This window comes from Podarcis gaigeae (assembly GCF_964106915.1).
Source record: "Podarcis gaigeae genome assembly, chromosome: Z".
NCBI lineage: Eukaryota > Metazoa > Chordata > Lepidosauria > Squamata > Lacertidae > Podarcis > Podarcis gaigeae.
The window spans coordinates 14,832,779-14,858,959 of NC_139691.1; the positions used below are offsets into that span (position 1 = coordinate 14,832,779).

The window sequence follows — 26,181 nt, forward strand, 5'->3', positions numbered from 1 at the left end:
AGAAAGCAGAATGATGTGTGGATGGTCCAGGATAAATCCATCACTAATGTGCTATTATTACATAATGTGGCAACATGCAGCCTACAGAAAATAACACTAGTCCGAAGGCGCCCTGGACAAATTGAACTGGTAAGATTTGTCAATCCTTATAGAGAAAAAGTGAAAGAAAAATGAGAGGCAGATTCTATTTGCCTTCTAATTAAAATTGGTAAATTTTGTTTATGAAACTGTGTTACTTTTCTCTTCCTTCAGTATCTCAGAAGGGCTCCTTTACAATCAATAATATTTTCAAAGGCACCAATGCAGGTACCGTAAGTGTCTAGCAATATATTGATTAAACGTAAACACAATGGATTAAACAGCAGATGATTCAGTGGAAAAAGGAGACAATCGATTCATTAAATTAAATATTGTTTAATTGGCAGACAAGTACAGTACTGGAAGTCATGGGAAGATTCCCCTCTTTACTATGAACAGTTTTGCGAATATGAAGGCTAATTTTTTGATCACAGTAGCAATTATGGGTTGTATCCAATATTAGCCCCACTTAAAGTAGAAGGTTTGAAATTAGCAAACATCACTAGCTAAGGAGTAAAGCTTAAAGGTTCGTTTATTTATTCATTGGATTTGTTCAGAAAAAGAAGAGCCATGCTGGATGAGGCCAGTGACCCATCTAGTACAGCATCCTATTCTCCCAGTGGCCAACCAGGTGCCCATAATGGGAAGCCCACATCCAAGACCACAAGCAGACAACTCCTTTGCTAGGACAGCTTCACTGGCTACCCATCTGCTTCTGGGCACAATTCAAAGTGCTGGTAATGACCTGTAAAGCTCTACATGGCTTAGGTCCAGCCTATCTGAAAGACCACATTGCCTCATATGAATCTGCCTGACATTGAGATCTTTTGGGGAGGAACTTCTCTTGGTCCCACCACCCCCACAGGCAGGCTTAGTGAGGACCTGGAACAGGGCCTTCTCAGTGGCTACTCCCAGACTTTGGAACTCCCTCTCTGGATAAGCTAGACTGGCTCCCTGTTTGCTATCCTTCTGCTGGCAGATAAATACTTGTTTCTTTTCTTTTTTTCTTTTCAATTTTTTTAATTGATTTTCCCATTTATAACAAAAATTACATACAAAACACACAACAAAGAAAAACACATTACAATACAATAAAACTAAACACAGGAAAAATTATTTCTTCAGCTATCAAATTCTCATAACATTGATATCTGACTTCCTCGAAACCCCTCTAACTGAATTTCATTATATCACCTGTATATCAGTTCTCCAAATTCATATTTCTAATAATATTAACTCCTATCATTTACTAACCTTTTCTCCTTTATTAATATTCCAATTCTTGCTATTTACCAACACATGTTCTTATTCTACCCCTAAGCCTATTCGTTACTTCCAAGAATTTTCTAATTATCTTATATCACAATACTTAGCCAAATAATCTTTAAATTTCTTCTAATCTTCTTGTATCTCTTCTTTCTGGTCGTGGATTCTTCCAGTCAGGTCAGCCAGCTCCAAAAAGTCAAACTTTTTCTTCTGCCATTCTTCTATTGTTGGTATCTCTTGCAATTTCCAGTTTTTGGCTAGTAGCAGTCTAGAACAGGGTTTTGGGAAACAACTGCTTTTAATTAAAGGGCTGGTGCCGTGCTGTTTTTATTGTAATTATCTGTATGATTCTAATAGAGCTCATATAGATATAAATATAGCTATATTTTAATTCTCTTAAATGCTTAATGGTTTCTAATGGGTTCCCCCCTGTTTTAGGTTGTTCATATTTTATCTGTAAGCCAGCTTACAGATATTAAGGCAGGATATTAATAAATATGTAATCATCATCATCACCATCCCACTACCTGTCTGGCTATCTGCCTAACAGTGCAATCCTATGCTTGTCTACTAAATACTGCTGAGTTCAATGTCTCTGAGGTTGATGGATATAAACAGGATCGCATTGCAATCTTTTGGGATCAGGGGAGTGGGGTTGGGGAAAAATATTATACTAGCTCCAATTGGCTAATGACCCTCTGATGGCAAATGTCTGAGAGGCAGGATTGCAGAAGGAGGGGAACCGAGGCAGGTGATGATCTCACCGAAGAATGAGGAGTGGAATGTCAAAGATGACAGAATTAAGCAGGTCTTGTTTCCAGGGAAACGGCTCCCAAAAAGCATGGGAGGGAGGCAGGAGGGAAGAGGGAGATGGTGATAAAGAGAAATTCAATTAGGCAAAAGCACAGAGTGCAGAATAAGATGGTAAAATGGAGGCATGGTCAGAGTGTGCTCTGGCTACTTTATGTCAGTAAGAACCAGAATCCAAGACCCACACCCTGCCCCAAGTAAAATAACCGCTGGAGCCCCCCACCATGTGTTATCAATGCTCAGCTGGGTGACTGGGCCTGGCAACCTTTTATCTTTCCCAGAATGCCTGGATTACAGGCATTGTGGGAAAGTTTTATTTATTTTACTTTTAAAAAAAGGAATTTATCCCCTGGTGTGTGTGGTTTTTTTTTTTTTAATCTCTCTATGAAAAAACCCCCACTGAAAATACAAAATGCAAAATGTATGATCAAAACGCTGGAAACATTGGAACGTTTGCAAAGTGCAAAGCCTTCCTGAAAGAAAACAGTTTCAACCAGGCGCCTGAAAGCCAATACGGCATAGTGATTAGAATGTTGTACTAGGGCCCGAGGAAGACTATGGTTCAGATTCCCCCACTTGGCCATGAAGCTTTAACTGGGTGCAACTTTGTGGGCCCATCACTGCCTCAGCCTAACCTACCCCACAATGTTATTGTGATTAATTGAAGAGGGAGAAATATATATGGCCTATATTATTATTATTTTTGCAGCCAGCACCTCTTTTTCTAGAAAAATAGCATTGAGTAAAACAATATTTGGAATGCATATATATATATATATATATATATATATATATATACATATATTGCATTTGGATAATAATACCATATATATACATATATACTAGGCGTGTGTGTGCAATGAATGAATAGATACATAAATAAATACATATAGTCAGAGCCTTCCCCACTGGTGAAATTAGGCTTGAACAATAAACTAACAGAGTGGCTCAGTCCAGCTGCCTGGTGCCTGTTCAGAGGGCTGTGTTGGATGCAATGGTGTAGCGTGGGTTGTCAGTACCCGGGGCAAGGCAAGTAATTTGCACCCCCTAACCCGTGGATTTGCGCCCCCTAACCCTAACTCCCAGATGTTACGCCCGGTGCGGCCGGCCCCCCCTGCACCCCCCACGCTACGCCACTGGTTGGATGTAGGGGGAGGCATAGGAAGGCCCTGCTCGGCCTCCAAGGCCCTCGCAACTGTGAGGATGCCAGGTGACAGCTTCAAATGGAACCATGATCCCAGTAAGCCACAACCCAGTACTGTGAGCATGAGCATAGCCAAGGGAGAGCCGGGGGGACGGGACAGGGAGGGGCACCTGCCCCCCCAATCAATAAAAATACATAAACGTACATAAATAAAAATACATAAACGTACATAGCCAACTGAGTTTCTGCCCCCCCCTCCACAAAAGGCCTGCCCCATGCAAAAAATAAAATAAAATACTGGCTATGCCCATAACCGTCAGGTATGTGAGCCAGTGTGGTGTAGTGGTTGGAGGAGTGTTTGACTAGGACTTCGGAGAGCAGGGTTCAAATCGCACCTCAGCCATGTGGGTCACTGGGTGACTTTGGACCCAGCGCTGCCTGTTCTGGGGATTAAATGAGGGGAGAACTATGTGCACCTCCTTCAGCTCTTTGAAGAAAAAAAAGTTGGGATATAAATGCAATCAATAAAAGCAAAATAAAGAGTATTGACGCTCACAGAAATCCCAAAAATGTTGTGTGAGGCTGTGACCAATATGTTAGGACTTTGGCTGGGGCAAGATCTGAGTTCAAATTCCTTGCATATGCTGCCCTTGGGCTGAAAATGATTCCCAGTCACAGGGCAGGAGTGCCAGCTTGGCCCCGTGACCATGGGTGCCCGGGGCTGTGGGTGCCATGCAGCGTGCATGGTGCTGGCACTGAAATTTGTGGATGCCCGGCCCCTTCATGGGGAATTTGTGGGTGCTCGGACACCAAGGGCCCCAGGGAGTTGGTACCTATGTCACAGGATTAAAATATTGAACCCAGCAGTGTAGATTGCGAAACAAAAGAGACAGGAATAGCCTTGCAGCATCTTTGCCAGCAGATGGCGGACTATCCCTTGCAGAAGTCCATTGATGTTTGAGTTGTTTCTTTGCTGGCAGACCAACCTCACATGGGGGTGGGAATATGTTAATGTATGCTACCACAAGCTCATCCACGCTAAAGAGCAACAACACTGCATTCACTTACGGACCCAGAATCGCTTGTCTACTTGCAAGTAGTATATGAGGGTTCATAGAAGCCAACTCCTAGGACCAGAGGAGTCTTCAACACCCCCCAAAATATTTGAGTGACCCAGGCCCCTCAAAGTTATTGGAAATTCCCATTCAAATTGTGTGTGTGTGTGTCAGGGTTTACCTGGGCCCCTCCAATATTTTATTTAAATTGGCACCCCTGTTAAGGATTCAAATGCTCACTTGGCCTTGGCCCAGCCTCTCAGTGTAACCTGTTGGCATGGGGTTGGTGTGAACCATGTACACCACCTTGGGTTGGCGTGAACCATGTACACCACCTTGCAGGAAAAGATGGGATATACGTGCAATAAAATAAATAAGGTGGGTGGGAATAGATACTGACACCCACATCAATGAAAGCATGATGTGGTGGTGGGGTTTTGAGCTGCAGCCCACACATACACTGGCCTAGTCTCGTGTGGTGGTCTAACCCCCACCCCCACCATGATTGCTGGCACCGGCTGAATCATGCTTGTCGCCATCCTCGACTCTTGAAACCCCAAATGCTCTTTTATGAAAAAAAATATATATATAGGCAGACTTCGCGTTACCAGAGCAACCCTCTCCACCATCGCCACCACCGCTGCTCTGCCCTCTTCACTGCTGGCATGAAATTGATCAGGCAAGGCTGGTTCCAGGAGCTTCTATTCACCTCCGCAGCATCCCCGGGGGTGCCTCAAAATGTTCAGGCTTCGGTGTGAATGGAGATCAAGCGGTTGGGGGCTGGCATTGCTTTATATGCCGTAGCCTTGCAGGGCGCTGGGGGGCCGTTAATTGGAAGGGCCCTGCTGGGTCTTCTGTTCCTGTTAAGAGCACATGTTGCAGGCCCGGGGACTGAGCCTACAGTGGCAATATCCCATGCAGAGGACCTGGACAAAAAAAACCGTTTTCCACCTGTGGTGTAGTTGTTAAGGTAATGGTTCCTAAACCTTTTCGTGCTACCACTTTCTGGGTTCCATAAACTCATCCCCAGTGCCCCTTACCCTACCCCATAAAAAGTATTAATCAGAATACTGGTTTGCATGAACATAGGAAGCTGCCTTATACTGAGTCAGACTTTGGTCCATCTTGTTCAGTGTTGTCTACACTGACTGGCAGCAGCTCTCCAGGCATTCTTCCAGCTCTATAGAAATTTAATAAATAATAATAATAATAATAATAATAATAATAATAATAATAATAACAACAACAACAACAACAACAACAACATACAGGAGTGCCTGGCGTGCTCTGGCTCATGGGGTCACGAAGAGTCGGACACAACTAAATGACTAAACAACAACAATAATAATACCTGGAGACACCACTAGGGACTGATCCTGAGACCTTCTGCATGCAAAGCATACAGTTCTTACAGTCCTTACAGTTCTGCATTAAAGGCCGAATTAAATAAGAAGCTGCCATCTACTGAGTCTTCGGTATTGTTTACACTGACTGGCAGCAGGTTGTCTGGTTTTGGGGCAGGGAACCTCTCCCAGACCTATATGGAGATGCTTCTGCATGCAGGACAGATACTCAGACACTGATCTATGGCCCTTCTAAGGAAGATAATAACAAAATAAAATTTGAAACAGTAACAATTTATTCACAACCTGATTACAATTATTTAGTTTAATTACTTAAACAAAACTGATGAACTTGATTCTTTTCCTTTAGGCTGTTAAAACATTATATATATATATATATATATATATATGCGCTTTGTGCCCATCTATATTTTGAAAAACAACAAAAACAAAAGAAAATTTATGCCCACATTGGTGCATCTTTATAAAAATCCAGTCATGCACTCTGCACATGTTGAGAATAAATTTAGCCCTCAGATTATTTAAAAAAATCCTTCCTTTGTTCCATTGTTGTTTGGCTGTTCTGTCCATGCTCAGAATCCTTTAGTTCCCTACAAAACAACCCCTTTAATTTTCTCCCTGTAGGCCTGTCTGCAGCCAGTCTGGGTGCAGTCAACCACCAAGTCAACTAGAGATGCCCCCTTATTAGGCAACCTTTATCTAGGTTATATAGATTCGCCTTGGAGGAGGGGAAAGCACTCTGCACGCGCTCAGGGGCCTTGCGGTTTACTGTGTTTTGGAAACGCGAGGTGGCGTTTGCTAGCTTGGAAAAAATATGTGGGAGACGGGGAGCAGAGTAAAGCGAAGAGGCGATCTTTTAAAAGCCTGCTGGCGGCTGTTTGAGTCATTTCAGTCCCCCCCTCCCCTTCGCACGCTCACTACCCCCGCCCTTTGCAAATTGTTGCAAGCTGCGCGCAACGTTCAGAGCGCTGTCTCTCTCTGTCTCCAGACTCCCCAAAAGCAGATCCATTTTTTCCCTTCCTCTTCCTGCTTTCTCTTCACCCATGGACCTCTTTTTGCAGGAGAGCGACCAGGAGGGAAGCAGCGAGGCGCTCCTCTCCCCACGCAGCGCGGGGAGACAACAATAGGAAATTGAAGAGGCCGGGGGAGGCGGAGGGAAGCGAAATTGACTAGCAACGAGACTGTGCTGGTGGCGAAGAGAAAAATAATAATTCCTCCTTTGCTGGACGCAAAAAGCGGCTGCCGTCTATAAGAGAGTTTTATGGAGCCGCCGGCTGGGAATCGCCCTAGTTCCGCCCGGAGAAGGAGATCAGGAAGACGGGATTATTATGGGCTTGCCAAGAAGACGCTGAGCTACTCCCGGGTGGTGTTGGCAGGGGTTGCAGCATCGCCAGGCTCGCTGGAGACCTGCTGCCGCGGCCGCCTTTCTTAACTGGGCTAAGCCAGGCAGTAAGGACTCTTGACAAGGCGTAAAAGAGGGAGAGCCCTTTCCTGAGCTGGATTTATAACCGCATGGCAAGCGACCAGTGAGTGACCCGGCGATCAGGGCAAGCGACCCTGAGTGGATTCCTCTCCTGCGCCTTTTCTCCTCAAACAGCCTTTGGGAACGATGAGCGGGAGATGATGATGTTGGATAGCCAGGTAAAGGACGCGCGCTTTGGCAAAGGCTAGAAAATAATAATCGTGATGGTAGAGGTGGAAGGGGGCCCGAAGGGGGCATCTAGCCCAACCCCCTGGTAATGCTTTGCAGCGCAAGCGAAAGAGCAGCCACCCCCCACAAATGGGGGGGGGGAATAATAGGCAGGTCTTCGCCCCCGAGAGTTTGCGATCTGGGGTTTGCCAGCAGGTGGAAAACGGACAGGTGGCTTATTTAGTCAGAACTGTTGTTGTTGTTGTTGTTGAAAGGAAACTGCCTTATATAGCTTAGTACTGTCTACACTGACTGGCAGCAGATCTCCAAGGGGTCTCTACCTGGAGGGGCTGGGGATTGTGCTCTACCTCTCTGCTATGACTTTCCCCCCTAAAAATGAATTAAGAAACTATTAAGAATGGCTCAGAATTAAAGGCTGAGATAAATAGGAATATAGCAAGGTGTCTTATACTAAATCAGCACAATCTATGCTGTCTGACACCAGCTCTCTGTGATTTCAGGCAGCAGTTATCACCCAGCTTTACTTGGAGACAACAGGGATTGAACCCAGAGCCTTCTGCATGCAGACCAAGTGTTCTACCACTAAGCTTTGGCATTCCCCCCTAAAAAAGGAAGTAAGATTCCAGTCCTCATGATTCTGAATTTAAGGAAGGGCTGGGGAGCTGACTTCTGCTGAAGTCAGTCCATTGGCCCCTCTTGCTTAGTACTGCGTACACCGACTGGCAGCTGCTCTCCAGGGTTTCAGACAGGGACTCTCCCCCAGCCCTACCTGTAGATGCCACTGCGGATTGAACCTGGGCCCCTCTGCCACTGAACTATGGCCCTTCCCCAGCTTATGCTGTGTGTGGCATCTGACAACATAACATAAATGAAAATGCTTTAGTCTCTGCCCCACAGTGCTTCAGTCTACAGTCGGCCAGGATATACAGAAGCTGATTGAATCCTTTTATGAGGAAGACCTTATCAGTCACCTCCCTGCCTTATGTTTGAGCTTCTTGGAAAGGGAGGAGCTAAGATGGACCTTTGGCCTGATCCAGCACAAAAGCCCTTGTATTCTTACAGTACGATTAGAGAGGAGGAAGACAGGCTGACTGGTGGCTGTATGAGCTATGACAGCAAAATAGAACCTCCATTTTCAGGAGCAGTTTGCCTTTTAGTACAAACCAAGGGTTAGGTGATCATGAAAGGCTATTCCTCCAAGTCCTTGGTCTTGAGCTCTGTGATGCTTCTGACTGGCTGGTCTCAGAGGGTCCCCCCCAATCCAGGAAGGCAATTCTCGAATTGACTGTGGGTGGGGGGGGTGGGGAGTGGAGACCAGATGAAACTGAAAAAAGATGTACATAAGCAAATGCAATTTCAGGACATTCTGGAAACGAATATATATACACAAGGGCTTCCACTTTGGAAGTGGTGAAGATCACATGAATTAGAAGCGGAGGCTATCTCTGAGCATGTGTCGAGTGCTTCCCACTAACACAGCCTTTGCCAACCCTCCAGAAGTTTAGAACTGGAATTCTAAGCAGCCCTAGCCAGCACACTGGTAGTTGTAGTGCAAAACTTCTAGAGGGTGCCTGGTTGGCAAAGAAGGTGGCATCTCTTCCCCCAAGTGTTCTTAGGATTTAAAGCACATTACTTCCCCTCAATAATCCTGGGAACTGTAGTTCATTAAGGCTGCTGGGAATTGTACCACTGTGAGGGGGTAAAAGCTACAGTTCCCAGGATTCTTGGTGTGTGTGTGTGTGTGTCATGTGTTTTTAAACATATTATGTTTGTTGCAACCTGCTTTTCAACAGGCCACACCAGTGGTTGAGTAGCTTCCTTGCATGTAGATTAAATCCTTGGCATCTCTAGGTAAGGCTGTGAGAGATCCCTACCTGAATCCCTGAGTCAGTGTAGATAGTACTGAGCTAGATGGACCTGTGGTCTGTCTCAGTAGAAGGCATATTCTTCTGTTCCTAGGAACCAGCTCTAGGACTCGTGGATTAATAATGCTGATGATATAATTATAGAATGCCTCTGAGCATGTGCCGTAGGCCTTCCCACACCAGATGTACTCATCTAAATTTGGGACTGGGCTTCCAGCCAGCTCTGAAGCCCTGGCACTTCTAGCTCTCCCCCACCCCTTCCAGTTAGCCCACAAAAAAACATTTTGCGTAATGGGGTTGTTGATGCTTTTGTGGGTTTGCCAAATTATCACCTTCACCTCTGCCGAGAGGACGACGTGCTCTTAGCTGTATTACGCCATGCCTGCTTTGCTAGGGGGTGAGGGAATTCAACCTCAAGAATTTCATTTAATTCCCACCATGAGAGGGAACCAGGAGTTGCCTAGAAAGAAGAAGGTTACTTTCAGGAAACCTGTCTAACGTGGTTTGAGATCCCTGTCATCCCTTCTCATGAATCCTTGCAGTGTTTGGAGGATGCTGGAGAAGTCACTTTTGTGTCCCACCATGATCCTCAGCAACATAGGAAAAGAATATTCACTAATTTGGCCAGTTCAGGAGTATCCCAGAGCCTGAGATTTGAAACCTGAGATCTGGGGCGGCCCCGATGATGTTATGGGGGGAGGCCTCCTAGTGATGTCACAGGGGTGGGCTTTGGAGATGGAGGTTAATTGGGAGAGGAGAGCAGCGGAGAGCCACCCCAGTGTGTCCCTTCTATAATTTGCAGTCAGCTCCTGCTGGGCTGAAGCTTGCAAGTTGTATGCACTGTCGTCATCATCATTTTTATTGTCATTATTACTATTATTAAAGGCCACCTCGCATACCTGGAGATTCATGCCAAGTTGCTGCCTGGAGACGGCCAGACAAACAGGGAGACTTTGCGTCAGACCTAGAGGTCTGACAACCCTAGTAGGAAAGGATATTAACTTGTCTCCTACAGTTGGTCTGAGCAACCAGTGTTTCAGGAGCAGTAATGGTTTGTGCCTGTTTGGCCTGGTGGGGCAGAAGGCAGTGAGCCCAAGAAGTAGATGGGGCCAGTAATGAGTGGAGAAAGGGCCAATGGCAAGTGGAGGCAGAGCCAACTAATTATGGTTTTGTTCCTATCCTCCTCACTAATGAGTTCTGCAAAAGCAACTAAGGAAGAGGAGGAGGAGGAAGCTGGCAGTCTGTGCCACTTGCTGGACTGGTTGTAAGAAAGCAAGCCCATGCCAGGAGGGCGCTCAGTCGGGTACACTTGCCCTGGACCTCAGAGGACTAAGCTGTCTGGGGGCCCCACCAGGGACCGGCCAATTTTTTGCTTGAGTTTATAACTTTATTCTAACAAGACTCCCACCTTGGGCCTCAGACAAGCTCTGCACAAGGCTGAGAGAGGATGTTTGGCTGAGGGCAGACTGAAGTTCATAGGGCAGTGCCCATTTCATCCCTAATAGACCAGCCTCCACTGTTTGGCACAGCACCGGTACTGGAAATTCTCTCCCTCTTGCATATGTGTGTTACTCAATGCTCGCTCTGCACAGGCCCAGATGCCCCCTCTGTTCAATTCCAGGACAATGTCATAGCTGGAGGACAAGCCTCTTTGGGATTTTTAACTCTCGTTTTAAGCCTTACGTGACTTAAGTAGCCAAAGGATCCAACACATTTTCCCAGCTGGCTGCTGGAAAACCCCCAATAAGAGCATGAAAGCAATATTCCGACTCAGATATCTGTCCCCCCAATGTTGCCATCAGGGAAGGATTTTGGGGTCCAGGGTCCAGAACTCGACTTGGCAAGGGAGATTCCACTTGGCGAAGGGCTGGTTTTTTTCATATTTTGAAGCACAGAATACACATTACCATCTAAATAGCACCCCCTTCCATAATACCATTAAGTCCAGAACTGAACACAACAAGAAGACGACCACCAACTTGGATAGCTTTAAAATAGGATTAGACAAATTTGCAGAGGATAAGGCTAGCAATGGTGACGAACCCCATTTGCTATGTTCTACCTCCTCTTTTGAAGGCAGTAATACTTTTAATTGTCAGTTTCTCGAAACCGCAGGAGAGGAAGAGTTGCTGTTGTGTCCCAGTTCTGCTTGTGGCCTTCCTTTTGGGGCGTCTGGTTGGCCACTGTGAGAACGTGATGCTGGACTAGATCCTTCTTATGTACAAAACTATGCCACAGGTGCCCAGTATTTGGTATGTTGGAAAGAGACTGCAGCTGGACCTGGAGGTTCCATTTAGCCATCAATTCTATTTCAGGAGAGTGGGAGTGCCATACTTGCTTTGATTTAAAGCCATACCGTGGAAATGAATTGGAAATGTTATATATTTCCCCCCCTTCCTTTTACCTTCCTTTATGGGTATCTCCTCTGCCTAAAAAGAGTATATTTAAAATAACCTTGGCAGGCTTATCAAGAAATATATCTCTTCCACATCCTGCCTCTTATGAAAACATCTGGCAGTGGGCATGAGAGTCTTCTTTCCTTTTCTCTGGTGTTTGGTCTAAGGAAGTGTTTGTTACAAAACCTTCACTTTATAGAAGCACCAGAGTCTAGCCACAAGTTATCAACAGCCCTTATTCTGAAGGAAAGCACCTGCCCTACTTGCCTTCAATGCAGATATGGTTGCCACAGGTGGGTCCAGACGTTTAACTGTTGAACTGCTTCTGTGCTGCAGAAACAGATGGTGTTCTGATTTATATCATCTGCTGTTGTACAGTAATGTGGTTGTGTAGGTGGTTGTATGTGTGAAGAATCAGTTTCATTCTTTGTGTTTAAGTCTTGTGGTTTGACTACAAGTCATGAGATCTAAATGCACTTGATTTTATGGAAGTATGGAGTGTTCAAGAAGGCTGGGCTTATGTCAGGTTTAAGGGACTGTGTGTAATGCAGAAGTGGAAGAAAGTCCTGATAGCCAACACAGAGACACAAGTCTCAGAATGTGGTACAGTATTGGCATTCAGAGAACCTCAGCTTTCACTTGCAGGGAATCAAGTTTCTAGTTCTCATTTTATTTAAGATGCTGCCTTCTTCTGAGTCAGACCATTGGTGCACGTAGCTCAGTATTTTCTGCAATGACTCCATGTTTTTCGTACCTGGAGATGCCCTTGGGGGTTTAACCTCGGACCCTCTGCAGGCACAGCACCTCCCCAAATTAATTTATCTGTCAATTATAGTTCCCAAACCCCCTCCCTTTCTCAGCTTTCTCTTTTAGGTCTGTAAAATGGTCCTAGAATATTTTAAAGTAATCAGATATTCATTTATGTTCATGTTTTTTGAAAAATAGCTTTAATATCTGTTAAAAGCAGCCATAATCTACCTTTCCTCCAAGGAGTTCATGGCATACAGGCTTCTCTCTTTATCCCTGCACAACAACCCTGTAAGGTACCGTAGGTTAGGCCTGGAGAGAGTGACTGGCTTAAGGCCACCCAGTGAGCTTCGTGGATGAGAAGGGATTTGAACCCCACTCTTCCGGGTTCTTCATCTCTGCTAAGAAATGATTGTGCCAATAATAATAATAATAATAATAATAATAATAATAATAATAATAATAATATAATTTATTATTTATACCCCACCCATCCGTCTGGGTTTTCTCAGCCACTCTGGGCTGCTCCCAACAGATTAAAAACAGAATAAAACATCAAACATTAAAAACTTACCTAAACAGGGCTGCCTTCAGATGTCTTCTAAAAGTTAAATAGTTGTTTATTTCCTTGACATCTGATGGAAGGGCATTCCACAGGGTGGGCGCCACTACCGAGAAGGCCCTCTTCCTGGTTCCCTGTAACCTCACATCTCACAGTGAGGGAACCGCCAGAAGGCCCTCAGCGCTGGACCTCAGTGTCCAGGCTGAACGATGTGGGTGGAGACGTTCCTTCAGGTATACTGGGCCAAGGCTGTTTAGGGCTTTCAAGGTCAGCACCAACACCTTAAATTGTGCTTGAAAACGTACTGGGAGCCAATGTAGGTCTTTTAGGACTGGTGTTATATGGTCTTGGCAGCCACTCCCAGTCACCAGTCTAGCTGCTACATTCTGGATTAGTTGTACAGTGGTACCTCATGTTAAGTACTTAATTTGTTCCGGTGCTCCGTTCTTAACCTGAAACTGTTCTTAACCTGAAGCACCACTTTAGCTAATGGGGCCTCCTGCTGTTGCCGTGCCACTGGAGCACGATTTCTGTTCTCATCCTGAAGCAAAGTTCTTAACCTGAGGTAATATTTCTGGGTTAGCGGAGTCTGTAACCTGAAGCGTGTGTAACCTGAAGCGTATGTAACCCGAGGTACCACTGTAGTTTCCGGGTCACCTTCAAAGGTAGCTAGGGCTGTCTGCTTAATTTTTTATTACGCATACAAGCCTTAAATAAAGAAAATCATCCACTTTGACCTTTTGCCAGCTCTGATCAGCACCACCCTCCCTGATCAAGGATTACGTCCCAATCAGCAATGAAATATGAGTTTCAGTAAATGGTTTTTTTCTCCTTAGGGCAGGCTGCACCTGCCAAAATCCAGTCATGCAACAAGTGTGCAAAAGAGACCTTCCTCTCTGGCCATGCATAGTATGTATGTGTGCACTTTGTGTTGAATGCTTTGGACAATCCGTTCCCTTTGAGAGAAAGAGCTGGAGATTCTCTTGGAACAACTCCCAGGAATTATTCTGAGCCAGGGGTGGAAAACTTTTGTAGGTTTACGGATGTTGCTGGACTCCAGCTCCCATTAGCCCCAGCCAGCATGGTCAACAGCCAGGGATGATGGGAGTTGGAGTCTAAAGATCACTAGAAGAAGACAAGTTTCCCAGCCCTGATCTGCGAAACAGCCTACAAGAGATGGAGGAATGCCTCTTATTTAAAAGAGGCCTTCCCTCATAGGAGAGAGAGGGGACAATGCCTCTCCTTAGATTAGAGCTGGGGAATCTGTGCCCCTCTGTATAGTGTGGGATTCCAACTCCCATCAGTCCCCATCAGCATGGCCAACAGTCAGGGGACAATAGGAGTTGCAGTCACGCAACATCTGGAGGCCTCCTCTAAGTCAGTGGTCTTCCACTATAGATCTCCAGCTGTTGTTGAACTGAAACCCGCATCACCCCTGGCTGTTGGCTAAGCTGGGTCTGGAGGATGAGATTTGTAATTCAACAACAGAGGGGGAAGAACACTGCTCCAAGCAGAGGTCCTTGCTGCATTTCTGCCAGCCAGAAGGGGGAGCCTTCTGCTTTGTTTATATTAGGTTGTCCCTCCCTTCTCTTCTCACCAGGTTAAAGCAGTGAAGAGTCTTACGCCACTTCAGTAGCTAACACATTGACTGTGTGGTGTAAGCTGTTTTGTGTTACAGTGATTTTGTATTCTTGTGTTCCCTCTCAAAACACTTCAGAATTCCAGGCAAGACTAGGCCTCTCACAGCTTACAGCTGAAGCCAAAGCAGAATTTCCCACCTAGACATTTTCAATTTGGCAAAATGTCACTGTTCTGATTTTGACATGGGCTGGCCTTGGTTGCTTTATGTTGCCTAATTCTCCTCTCAAGCAAGGCTTCACACCCTGTGTTTCCACAAGAGTGGGGACGAGTTATTAAGGGAGGGGGGGGAGAAATCGAATTCAGTCCTCATTTAAAGGCAGTGCAACCTGATTTGTGCTTTCTGAATTGACACGAGAACCAAAACTCAGCCATCTTTTGAAATTCACACATATATGAATTTTACAATGCCAGTCTCCAACCAAAGAGTGTTTACAAAAATGCATATATTGAGAAGTGACCATAAAAATGAATCTTTTAATGAAAATTGCATACGAATGTGCATTCTGTATGGGGAAATGGCTGCAAAAAAGTGTTATTGAGTCAAAGCTACATCCAAACATAGGTCTCTCTCTCTCTCTCTCTCTCTCTCTCTGTGTGTGTGTGTGTGTGTGTTTGTGTGTGTTTGTGTGTTAGGAGAAATTTGCACTAATATGCTAATAAATTTCATGAGGATTTGGCCCTTTAAGCACCACGTCTACCTCTAGTTGAGTGTTATAACTTCTGCTTGGTGTGCAGAACATTCCCTGTTCAACTTCCAGCATCTCCAGATCAGGTGGGCTTCTGCCTGAATGCCTGTCTGCTGGCAGTCTGTGTAGATGACACTGAGCTACATGTACCAATACGCTGACTCAGCAGAAGACAAGTTTCAGTGGGACTGTTTAAATCAGCCTTCACTGTATAGTTGTTGTAAACTGCTCTGGGTGGTTTTTTAAAAAAATGAATAGTGGAATATAAATATTTCAGAATCATGAGGACTGGAATCTTGGATTTTAGCTGTTTTACCTTTGGATCAGAGGTTCAGTGCCCAGGGAGGAGAGACTCCTTCCTGAAACCCTGGGGAGCTGCTGCCAGTCAGTGTAGACAATACTGAGCTAGGTGGACCAATGTTCTGATAAAGCGGATTCCTGTGTAGTCATAACTTTAGTCCTGTTGATTTAAATGAGAACTCAGTGCAACTGATTTTGCCTGCAATAATAAAGCAGGGATAGGCAACGTGGTGCTCTCTAGATGTTGTTGGGACTACAACTCCCATCAGCCTCAGCAAGCACTATCGGTTGTTAGTGATGATAGCAGTAGTAGCCAAACAACTTCTGGAGGGCACCACGTTGGCCATCCCTGCACTAAAGCAACTCCACATGTGACATCATGTGCAATCAGACGTCTTCACTGAGCTTTTGTTTTCTCTATTGAATCTTCTCCACATCCATTTTCTTTTGTCCTTCCTGCCTCGTGCACCGTTTGGCCAGCAGTCAAAGAAAATGTTTGTGCATGTGGGCTTGACGTCAAGGGTGACGGGCTGCATCCAGGATAAATTTCTTTTTTCCAAAGGTTGCTGGGGGTGGGGGTGGGGTAAAAACACTTAACTGCAAAATAATACCAGCACCCTCTCTGCTGGATAATTTGATAAATGGGTTGACCTTCTAGACAGGACTGAGCTGACAAAAATGGACAATACTTTTTTCTTTTTAAGTTTCTTGTGATTTGTGCCTAGGAGGAGCTGGTTATCTTTCTGCCTGCATCTCAAGTCCCTCTTGGAACTGGGCCTCACCTGTTCCGCAGGATGTCTGGGGCTTATTTTCGTTCTCTCAGTGGGAATGTCTGGACATCTTCATCTCAATTCTGTCAGTGCTGGAGACAGGAAATGGACATGATGAAGGTTGCCGTCTGACACCAAAGCATCAAACTGTGCTGCCAGGCCTCATGAATTTGTTGAAGGATTAAATGGCAACGCTAAGCTGTGGTTTATTAAACCCCAAAGCAAACTTAATTCATGTTCTGTTCATGTGGCAGTTATGGGAGCTACTCTCAGGCATAGTTCAGATATTCTGGGGCCACATTCACGCCACATGTTTATGGTGCTACAACGGCACTTAAAAAAGTAATGGCTTCCCCTAAAGAATTCTGGGAACTTTAGTTTGTTTAGGGTGCTGAGCATTGGTAGGAGACTCCCCTATTCCCCCTCCTATTGCTATAATTCCCAGAGTTCCCAGGGAACAGGGATTGACTGTTAAATCACTCTGGAAATTACAGCAATAGGAGGGCAATAGCGGAGTCTTCTACCAACTCTCAGCACCCTTAACAAACTGTAGCTGCCATAATTAATTTGGGGAAGCTGAGACTGCTTAAAGTGGTATCATAGCACTTTAGATGTATGGTGTGAATGTGGCCTGAGCTAGTTTATTCCAAGTACTGCTACCATCTAGCATTAATCCATTTAACTTTCCATTGAAATTAGTGGGTTTAAGTTACCTATGTTTGTTAATTTCAATGAGTCTACTAGCATTGGAGGACTAGCATTGGATATAGATCATAGTCTTCTCACTGACATATAAATTGTGTTCACATTCCCACTGACTCACCATGTTTCCAGTCCTGGGTTATTAATCTGTGTTCCCATGATGTTATCCAAACTGCATATGTATCCTGTACTTTGTTATAAAATACAACTGTGTGTTGCATTGTTTTCTCAAGCCAGCTTCACACTTACTGCAGTCTTCAAGCCGTTCCTAATTCATCTTCAGCCAAGGTATGAACATCTTTGCAGACGGTCAAGATACGCACACCCGTCAAAGACCCCTGGTGTGTAGACAAATGGGGAAAATCTGACTCTAATGAAGACATGCTGATGTGAACAGCTTGGGGGGGGGAGAAATTCGGGTGGACGGACGGACCTAACCCTGAATCAATTTCACTATGCTCCAATGTCGCAATGTGAACATGCCCCTAGTTTTCTGAGGGCTGTTTGATCACTGCAGTCATCTCCAGTAGCCAAAAGTGGTTGAACATGGGTTGTTGTACAGCTTTGTAGGCACATGGAACACTGTCTTATACAGAGCCAGCCCATTGGCTCATCTAGTTCAATGCTGTCAACATGGACTGGCAGTGGCTTTCAGGATTTCAGGCATGATTCTCTCTTGGCCATATCTGAAGATTGAACCTGTGACTATCTGCATAGCCCTTCGTCCCTCATTTGCTCCTTGGGAGAAGCCCTTTACTCTCCCAGTGTCCTTTGCAAATAGCAAGTGGCAATAACTTCAGAATGGCTCTTGAGGGATTGGGTTGGAAAACGCCTTTCCCACCAAGGAGGACATTTCCCAATAGCTGTGACGCATTTGGCCCATGGGTCATCTCTGGAGACCTGACCCTGAAGTGCCACTGAGTTTTCAGGGAGTAGGATCTTGGCTTTCTTCTCAATCTTTGTCTTTCCCTTTGGAGAAAAAGAGAGAGGCCATTTTGCTGTCAACACTGGATGGGAATCTTGAAGATGATTTATTTATGCAAACTCCTCAATGTATAGTAATGTCCCTTGCAGATGTTTTGGACTATGATTCCTTTAATCCCTTACCATTTGCCTTGATGGCTGGGGCTGATGGGAATTGGAGTACAAAACATCAGGATATTTGGGTGCTTGTATAAGCAAAGAGAGAGAAGTCTCTGCTCAAAGGCGCTTGCAATATAAACTCTGAACGTAACAACAAAGGAAGGCTGGAGTAGCCGAGAGACCTCAGCTTATCGGCTGGTTATCTTTTTGGCCCTGGGGGAACATTTGGACTTTAATTATGCCTCTTGCTTGCCTAGGTGAAGAATCAAGAGGAGTGTGTAAGTATGTATAGCCTGTCATACAAATTAAATTCATGGCTCTCTCCCTTGTTTGCCTCTGGCTCTGCCCACCACTGGCAGGTGGCCCTCCAGTTGTTTCTGGACTACAACTCTCATCATCCCTGACCCTTGGCCATGTTTGCTGGGGCTGGTGTGAGCTGTAGTTGAGCAACCTCTGGAGGCCCATAGGTTACTCATGTCTGGTTTAGGCATTGTTCTCACAAGCTCATGTCCCAGTGGTGCGGGAATAGCTGTTGCATTCTGGGCCTCGCCTTCGGTTTATATTTTTTTAAAATAATAATAATTCAGATTCCACCCTTTTCATCTATGTCCTGTGTATATTATCTGTAAAGATATGCCATGGGGCCATATCCCACATTGCCCTGGGGCTGTGGTCACAGCACTAGTAATGGCAGGGTGTTCTGTCTGAAAAGGGGCTCTGGCATCGCATCCAGGGGCCTATTTTTGCAGGGCAGAGGCTGGAATTCTGAGCAGGCCTCAAAGCCTGTCCTACTTGCCATGGCAATATAGTGGGTTTTTTTTTATAAGTTCGGCAGATGCATTCCGCCTTCTTCACAGCACTGACAAGACAAACCTGGCAGAAGGACCTGGGGGCTTTGGGTATTGCGATCTGAGCTCCCGTTTGCCCTCTTGAATGAGGCCTGAATGTGCTCACAAAAACTGCCTCACCATTGCATGGTTGGTTGGCTGGGGGTTCAACATGACGTTGCCCCTTTGTCTCCAAAATGGAAGCACAAACACTTGATTGGTGCTAAACCATGAAGCAGTGTTGTTTACCCATTGAGCATGTGGAATTTCTCCCAATTAATTAATAATAGTTGCCCACCCAAGACAGTTTCTTGGTTTCAAAGAATTTAATGTAGTATACTCAGTGGTAATAGCATTTGCTTTGCCACAATAACAGCCATACTTCCAACATCTCCAGACCAGGTTAGGACTGTCCCCTGCCTGAATGCAAGTAGGCCCTTCTTTTTCTCACAAGTGAATGAGGCAATAACAATGCTTTCAAGTTTATGAGACACTAGCATAGAGGAATGTAGGAAGCCGCTAACAAACTGCAATTCCCAATATTATTGGGCTAGGGATGTGCTTTAAATGTGCAATGTGTGCACAGCCTTGGATTCGTCTTGAGGGGCTGTTGTCGATCACTATACCTCTGGGATTTAGACCCTTTAAAAACCAGCTATCTTTTCTCCCCAGCGACAACGAGGCCTGGAATATCTCCTGCCCTTTTCCATCTCTGAGCAGCTGAATTTCCTCTCTCCATAGTTCTGAGCCTCTAGCACCTTGAGTTTTACTCCAGGAATCCGGGCAGAGCTCCAGAAAGGGGCCCAGTCTCAGGCAAAGCATAGTTGATGCCGACCCATTAACAGGGAGGTCAGTCGAAGGCCTTTCCATGGCCTGGCATGTGTCCATCAAAGCAACGGAAAGCTCTCTGGGGATCCTGACCCACTTTCATCCTGAACACCCACCCCTCACTTTCCTTCCTTGTAAGTGAAATGGTGTGTAGAAATCCAGGCCAGCCTGGGGACAGGGAAAGGGATGTATATACCCTTGAAATGAACTTCCCTCTGCTTTCATTTCCCTCCCTGTGGGACAGCCAACTTGAGTTGGGATTGGAAGGAGGCCTTATGGAAGCAGTGGGGAGAGAGGCTGCCTTCCTCAAAGTTGAGGAAATGGAGGTTGAGTGGTTTCCTTATATAGCTATTTGCAACAATCCCCCTCCCCGCCAGGTAGCAGATAATACACCACAGATACCACTTTAAACAGCCATGGCTCCTATTCCCCTCACAGAGCTGTGATTCTCAAGAGTTCCCTTGGAAGAGGAATTGATTGTTAAACCGTTTTGGAATTGTAGTTCTGGGAGGGGAATAGGGGAGTCTCCCAACCACTCTCAGCACCCATAGATATATTACATACAGCTTACAGAATTATTTGGTGTTATCGCAGTGGTTTAATGCATGGTTTGAATGTGGCCATTCTCCAGCCACACCCACATCCATACGTTCACACACATCTCTGTCCCTCTTTGAATATTAACAACATAAGAAGAGCCTTGCTGGATGAGGCCAGTGGCCCATCTAGTCCAGCATCCTGTTCTGAGTGGTGGCCCAGATGCCACAATGGGAAGCTTGCAAGCACGACCTGAGCCTGACAGCAACTCTCGCCACTTGTCATTCACAGCAGCTGGTATTCAGAGGCATGCTCTGGAGGTAGATAAAACCAGCGGCGGATCATATGCCCACGCTACCCAGGGCAGGCGCACTCCTGAGGGGGGCAGGGCATGCTACCGAGGGTCACGGGGCGCAGAGGGTGCCCTCCCGGGCATGGGATAGCTGGTCAGGTGCACGGAGCGGCACACGCGCCCTGCAGCTGGGGGATGGAGCGAGCCACCCACGGGGGGCAGAGTAAGCCGCCGGTGGCGGACATTCGGCGCGCCACCTGCCCGCGACTCCCAAGCCTCTCCCAACTCCACTGCTGTCAAAACAATCCATCGAGGGAAGATGGGGAGCTGCGCCGCTTTCCCACTGGCCTTCTCCCTTCATTTTGACATTTCAGGACTCAGGGAGGCTTGGGAGTCGCAAGCGGGGGCACACCAAATGTCACCCCCCTCAGGGATGACACCTGGGTCGGACCACCCCCACCTTCCTCCGCCACTGGATGGAATAGACATCATGGCTAGCAGCCACTGACAGCCTTGTCCTCCTCTGTAAATTTATCAACTCCTCCTTGGTGGTTATCACTGCCTCTCATGGGAGCAAATTCCATATCTAAACTATGTGCTGTGTGAAGAAGTAAGGTTCCCCCCTCCTCCCCCCCTGCACTTTTAAACATGTACCTCTTGCATTTAACGCTTCTGGAGCTTTTAGCTGGAGGGTTATGTTGTTGTGATAAACAGCCAGGTTGCCTAGTTCCTTAGCTCCTCCCTTGCCTGACTCCACGTTCCAGGTCACGGGGAGGGACATATTAAGCATGCTTCATCCAGGTGAGGCCATGTCCGTCAGGGAGCTTGAGTGCCGCGGTGGGGAGGTGGTGTTACTCATTGTTTTGGAAGGAGCGAGGCATGAAGAATGTGAGCGAGCTTCCTCGAGGATGGAAAATATCCAGGGCCAGGGCTACCCCACCAAAGAGGCAGGCATGTTCAAGAAAAGGGTCTTTTTGGAGGCGTTTCATGAAGGGAGAGGAGACTTCAGTTTCCGTGATGTTCCTGAGGAGCTACCAAGGCAGAAAGAAGGTCAGATGGGCAGCTGGGAGATGGGTGTGAGTGTGTGTTTGGTTGCTCTGTGTCATCATTTCCCTGAAATGCTGTCTTCAGTGTATCTGGGGCTATAATCCCATCAACCCCAGTTAGCATAACTTATGGCAGCTGTGGTCTTCATGTATCTAGAGGGCAGCATTTTGGGGGATGCTTCTCTACCTTGGATTTGAGACTCTGGGTTTGCATCCCCATACTGCTTAAATCCAGCTTGAGCCTTCTGTGGATTGTCCCAAACAGTTATGTGAACATCTGCCCGCCCCCCTGCAAATAAAAAATGGGGAAGGTAATTTCTGTTGGACCTTGGAAAGAGCTTCCAGCTCTGCTACTCAGAAAAAAACTTAAATGCTTTTCTATCAGCTGTTGGGGTAGGAACTTGGGGGAGGACACCCCGTCCTCAGCACAATGGTGGACAGTCTCATCAAGTGCCCAGCAAGGGCGGAGAGGATTATGTTGGGAAGCTTAGCACAGAGAGCAAGAATGGCTGATTGGCAAGGGCAGGATTGGATCCGTTCTGCTTCTTACATAGGTCTGGTGCTGGAAGCCTTCAAAACCTCTATTCTGTTTTGGGAGTTGGGTGCTAGCACAGCTCCAGCTCTTAGCCCACCAAGAGTTTACAGTTCTCAGCACTGACAGTGGGGAAGTGGAGGGAAGGGGGTGGCTATTCATCCTTCAGTTCTCCATTTATTTTACCCTAAGGCTGTTTAGGTTTTATCGGCCTTTCCAGTGACTTCTGTCACCCTCCTACAAGTTGTCTGGTGTTGAGTCTTGTTGTTCAAAAAAAGAGGTATGATTGAGAGATGTTCTTTTGTCTGAAACTCCCTCCTGAATTAGCGTGAATGAGCTGGGACCTGGACCTGGATCTCCTCTGTGGGCAGAAAGCTGATCAAGATCCAGCAATAAATCTCTTAGTGATTTGAAGTAGATCAGCAAGTATTCTGAGCAGTGCTATTTTTCTAGGAAAAGAGGTGCCAGAACTCACCACAAACATCTCCCTTGTTCTCTGATTATGGCAGTGGTGCCCACCTGAGAGGTGCCAGAACTGAGTTCCGATGAGTTCCAGCTCAAAAAAATCCCCTGATTTTGGCTAATTTGTTTTGGTCCCTCTAGACTGGTGTGGGGTTTTTGTGTGTGGATCTATTCTTTTATGAAATGTTATTGGCACAATAATAGCACATTAGTGGTGGATTTATACTGGACCATCCACACATCACCATCCACTGGTTGGCACCATCTACTGGTTGGCATCTCTAGGTGGGTGAGAGTGCCTTCTCGAACAATAAAAACCAATTAAGAAGACCGTGCATGAAGCCCAGCAGAAGCTGATTGCAAATTATAGCCCACCCACCACCACATTAACCTTCATCTCGAAAAGCCACCCCATTACATCACAAAAGGCTTCCATCCATGACGTCACCAGAGCCCACCCTAGGTCTCAGGTTTGGGCCCTGAAATCTCACTGTCTGGGATGCTCCTGATGTGATAACCCTATTCCTTACATTGGTTGTGCTATTTCTGTCCAAAGGGGTACTCTTGAGCTATACAGCATAATGAAACCAAGACAGAAAGGATAAACTGGAACATCTGTGGGTTTATTGATTTAATTTTCTTAAGTGAGAAAATTAGGAGGAAGAAGAAAGCTTATTTTTTTAAAAAAACAACCAAATCCATTGTGGCAATATAAAAAAACACCTTAGGAAAACTATTAAGGAGAGGTTGCAGAATATTCTCAAAAGGTCGCAGAATAATGGCAGCGTCAAGCTTTTGTTCACACAATAAGGTTAAGACTGAGACTATGATGCAGTCACAACTCTCCCTTGAAGATAAACGGATCATATACGCAAGGCACAGCATAAACTTCATGACGCAACCTGTTAAGTTGCCAAGCATTGTTTTGACTTTGTTTTATAGGGCTCAGTCTGCAAAGGGTTGGCCTGGGTCATTTGAGTGCAAAGTATACACCTTCATCATAGAGATCTTTGGGGCCCTAGTGGAGTCTCTAGGACAGGGGTGGGAAATCTTAGGACTAGAGGCCCGATGTGGCCCTCCATGCCTCTCTTTTTGGTCCTTGGGACTCTCCCCAGGCCACACTCCTCAACAGTCCTGCTCTGCAACCTCCTGGAGTGCTTTTGGCATGGGTGGATTGTGTCCTTGAGCCATGACAATACTGCTTAATCTGCATGTTCAGCTGAGGAGGAGCAGTGTGATAATAATAATAATAATAGTAATATTTTTTTATTTATACCCCACCCTTCCCGGTTCAGGAAACCAGGCTCAGGGTGGCTAGCAACAAATTTAAAACACTCAATTGATGCTAAAACAAAACATAACAAAAAAAGCTTAAAATATGATATAAAGCATAAATAACAATAAAATCAAAAATCAAAAATCAATTTAGGGGGGAAATCCATCCAATAAACATTATATGATCACCAGGGCTAGCTGGCTAAATTAGTCCCACTTGGGCCAGCGAGGAGACCAGGGGAGAACCAGCTATGGGATCCCAGAGCGGGCAATCTTCACAAAAAGGGGAGGGGGAGGGAAGGAAGGGGAACAAAAGATCAGGCCATGCTCAAATTGAAAGCCAGGCAGAATAGTTCTGTCTTACAGGCCCTGTGGAAGGAAGCTAAATCATGCAGGGCCCTGGTCTCATGGGACAGAGCATTCCACCGGGTCGGAGCCATCACTGAGAAGGCCCTGGCCCTGGTGGAGGATAATCTAACTTCCTTAGGGCCCGGGACCGCTAAACTATGATTATTCATGGACCTTAAGGTCCTTTGCGAGGCATACCAGGAGAGGCGGTACTGTAAGTACGAGGGCCCTAAGCCACAAAGAGCTTTAAAGGTCAAAATCAGCACCTTAAACCTGACCTGATACTCCACCAGGAGCCGGTGCAACTGGTAAAGCACTGGGTGAATATGGTCCCATGGCAGAGACCCTGTGAGGAGCCTCGCAGCATTCTGCACCCGCTGGAGTTTCTGGGACAGTTTCAAGGGCAGCCCTGCATAGAGTGAACTACAGTAGTCAAGCCTGGAGATGACCGTCGCATGGATCACTGTGGCCAGGTTGGGGCGGGAAAGGTAAGGGACCAGCTGCTTAATGCGGCGAAGGTGGGAAAATGTCGCCTTAGCTGTTGCTGTAACCTGCGCCTCCTGTGTAGTGGTTAGAATGCCAGATAAGGACTTGAGAGGTAAAGGTAAAGGTAAAGGTACCCCTGCCCGTACGGGCCAGTCTTGACAGACTCTGGGGTTGTGCGCCCATCTCACTTTAAGAGGCCAGGGGCCAGCGCTGTCCGGAGACACTTCCGGGTCACGTGGCCAGCGTGACATCGCTGCTCTGGCGAGCCAGAGCCGCACACGGAAACGCCGTTTACCTTCCCGCTGGTAAGCGGTCCCTATTTATCTACTTGCACCCGGAGGTGCTTTCGAACTGCTAGGTTGGCAGGCGCTGGGACCGAGCAGCGGGAGCGCACCCCGCCGCAGGGATTTGAACCGCCGACCTTTCGATCGGCAAGTCCTAGGCGCTGAGGCTTTAACCCACAGCGCCACCTGCGTCCCACAGGACTTGAGAGACCAGGATTCAAATCCCCACTCAGACGTGAAGCTCTACCCCACAGCACAGGGTTTTGTGGGGCTTAAATGGGGGGGGGGGGCTAGGAAAAAGTGGCACAAAGTGACATCTCTTGGGGTCAACCCCCAGTGGCTCTAATAGCACACAGCACAGTTTTATGTCTGTGTGTATGTGCCTGCCTGCCTGCCTGCCTGCCTGCCACAGATGACGTGAGATTCCTCTCTCCATGCCTGGAGGCCAAAGACATTCCTCAACATCAGCTGTTCTGCTAGCAAAGGCTTTCTGGATTTCCCAGCAAAAGGGGAGGGGAGTGGCTATGAAAACTTAACACATTCAGCATTCAGGGACACCTCAGGTGAAAGTCTGCTGAGTTGAACTGGTGTTATCAGGAAGGATGCAAAGGGATTGTGCTTTGGCTGCATGCTTGCCATACATTTATCCTGGGAACTGTAGTTTCCCCCCTCATGAAGCTGCACTCCCCAGCAACTTCAGTTCCCAGGATCCATCAGATTGAAATAAGCAAGAGTGGGACCAGCCCTTGCCTTTTGAGATATGATTTGTTTATTTATGTGCCATGTAATTGCCAAGGTGACTTCTAAACTTTGCTCAGTTGTTCTAAGAAACCAAAAGATCAGTGGTTAAAACCAGCACAGTTGATTCAGAATGCTATCCGACTGTATACAAACATAGATAAAAAACTGTGTCTTGATCTCAGGAACGATCACACAAAAGTTGGTTAAAATAAGTGCGGTTCTGAAAGGTTCAGTCTCACATCTCGATTCAAAATGGTGTCTAATGGTTCTCTCCTCGTGTCATCCCGAGAACAACCACCCTGTGAGGTAGGTTAGGATGAGAGAGGCAGTGACTGGCCTGAGGGAACCCACTGAGCTTCGTGGCCAAGGGAGGAAGATTTGAACCCTGGTCTCTCCCATGTCT

At 46.3% G+C, this 26,181-nt stretch overlaps 1 protein-coding gene across 4 annotated transcripts in view; it reads left to right on the top strand.

Annotated features, from left to right (window-relative positions):
• Positions 1 to 6,647: 6,647 nt before the first annotated feature.
• The window catches only part of RALGDS (ral guanine nucleotide dissociation stimulator), a 94,948-nt gene continuing 75,414 nt past the window's right edge, over positions 6,648 to 26,181 (top strand). For 2 of the 4 annotated variants that reach the window (XM_083721375.1, XM_083721377.1), the window contains exon 1: positions 6,648 to 7,358. In XM_083721375.1, the coding sequence (XP_083577501.1) occupies positions 7,338 to 7,358 (21 nt within the window). In that variant the 5' untranslated portion in view covers positions 6,648 to 7,337. Of the gene's footprint in view, positions 7,359 to 18,974; positions 21,655 to 26,181 lie in introns of those variants that run through there. The other 2 variants (XM_083721376.1, XM_083721374.1) reach the window with 2 other exon arrangements.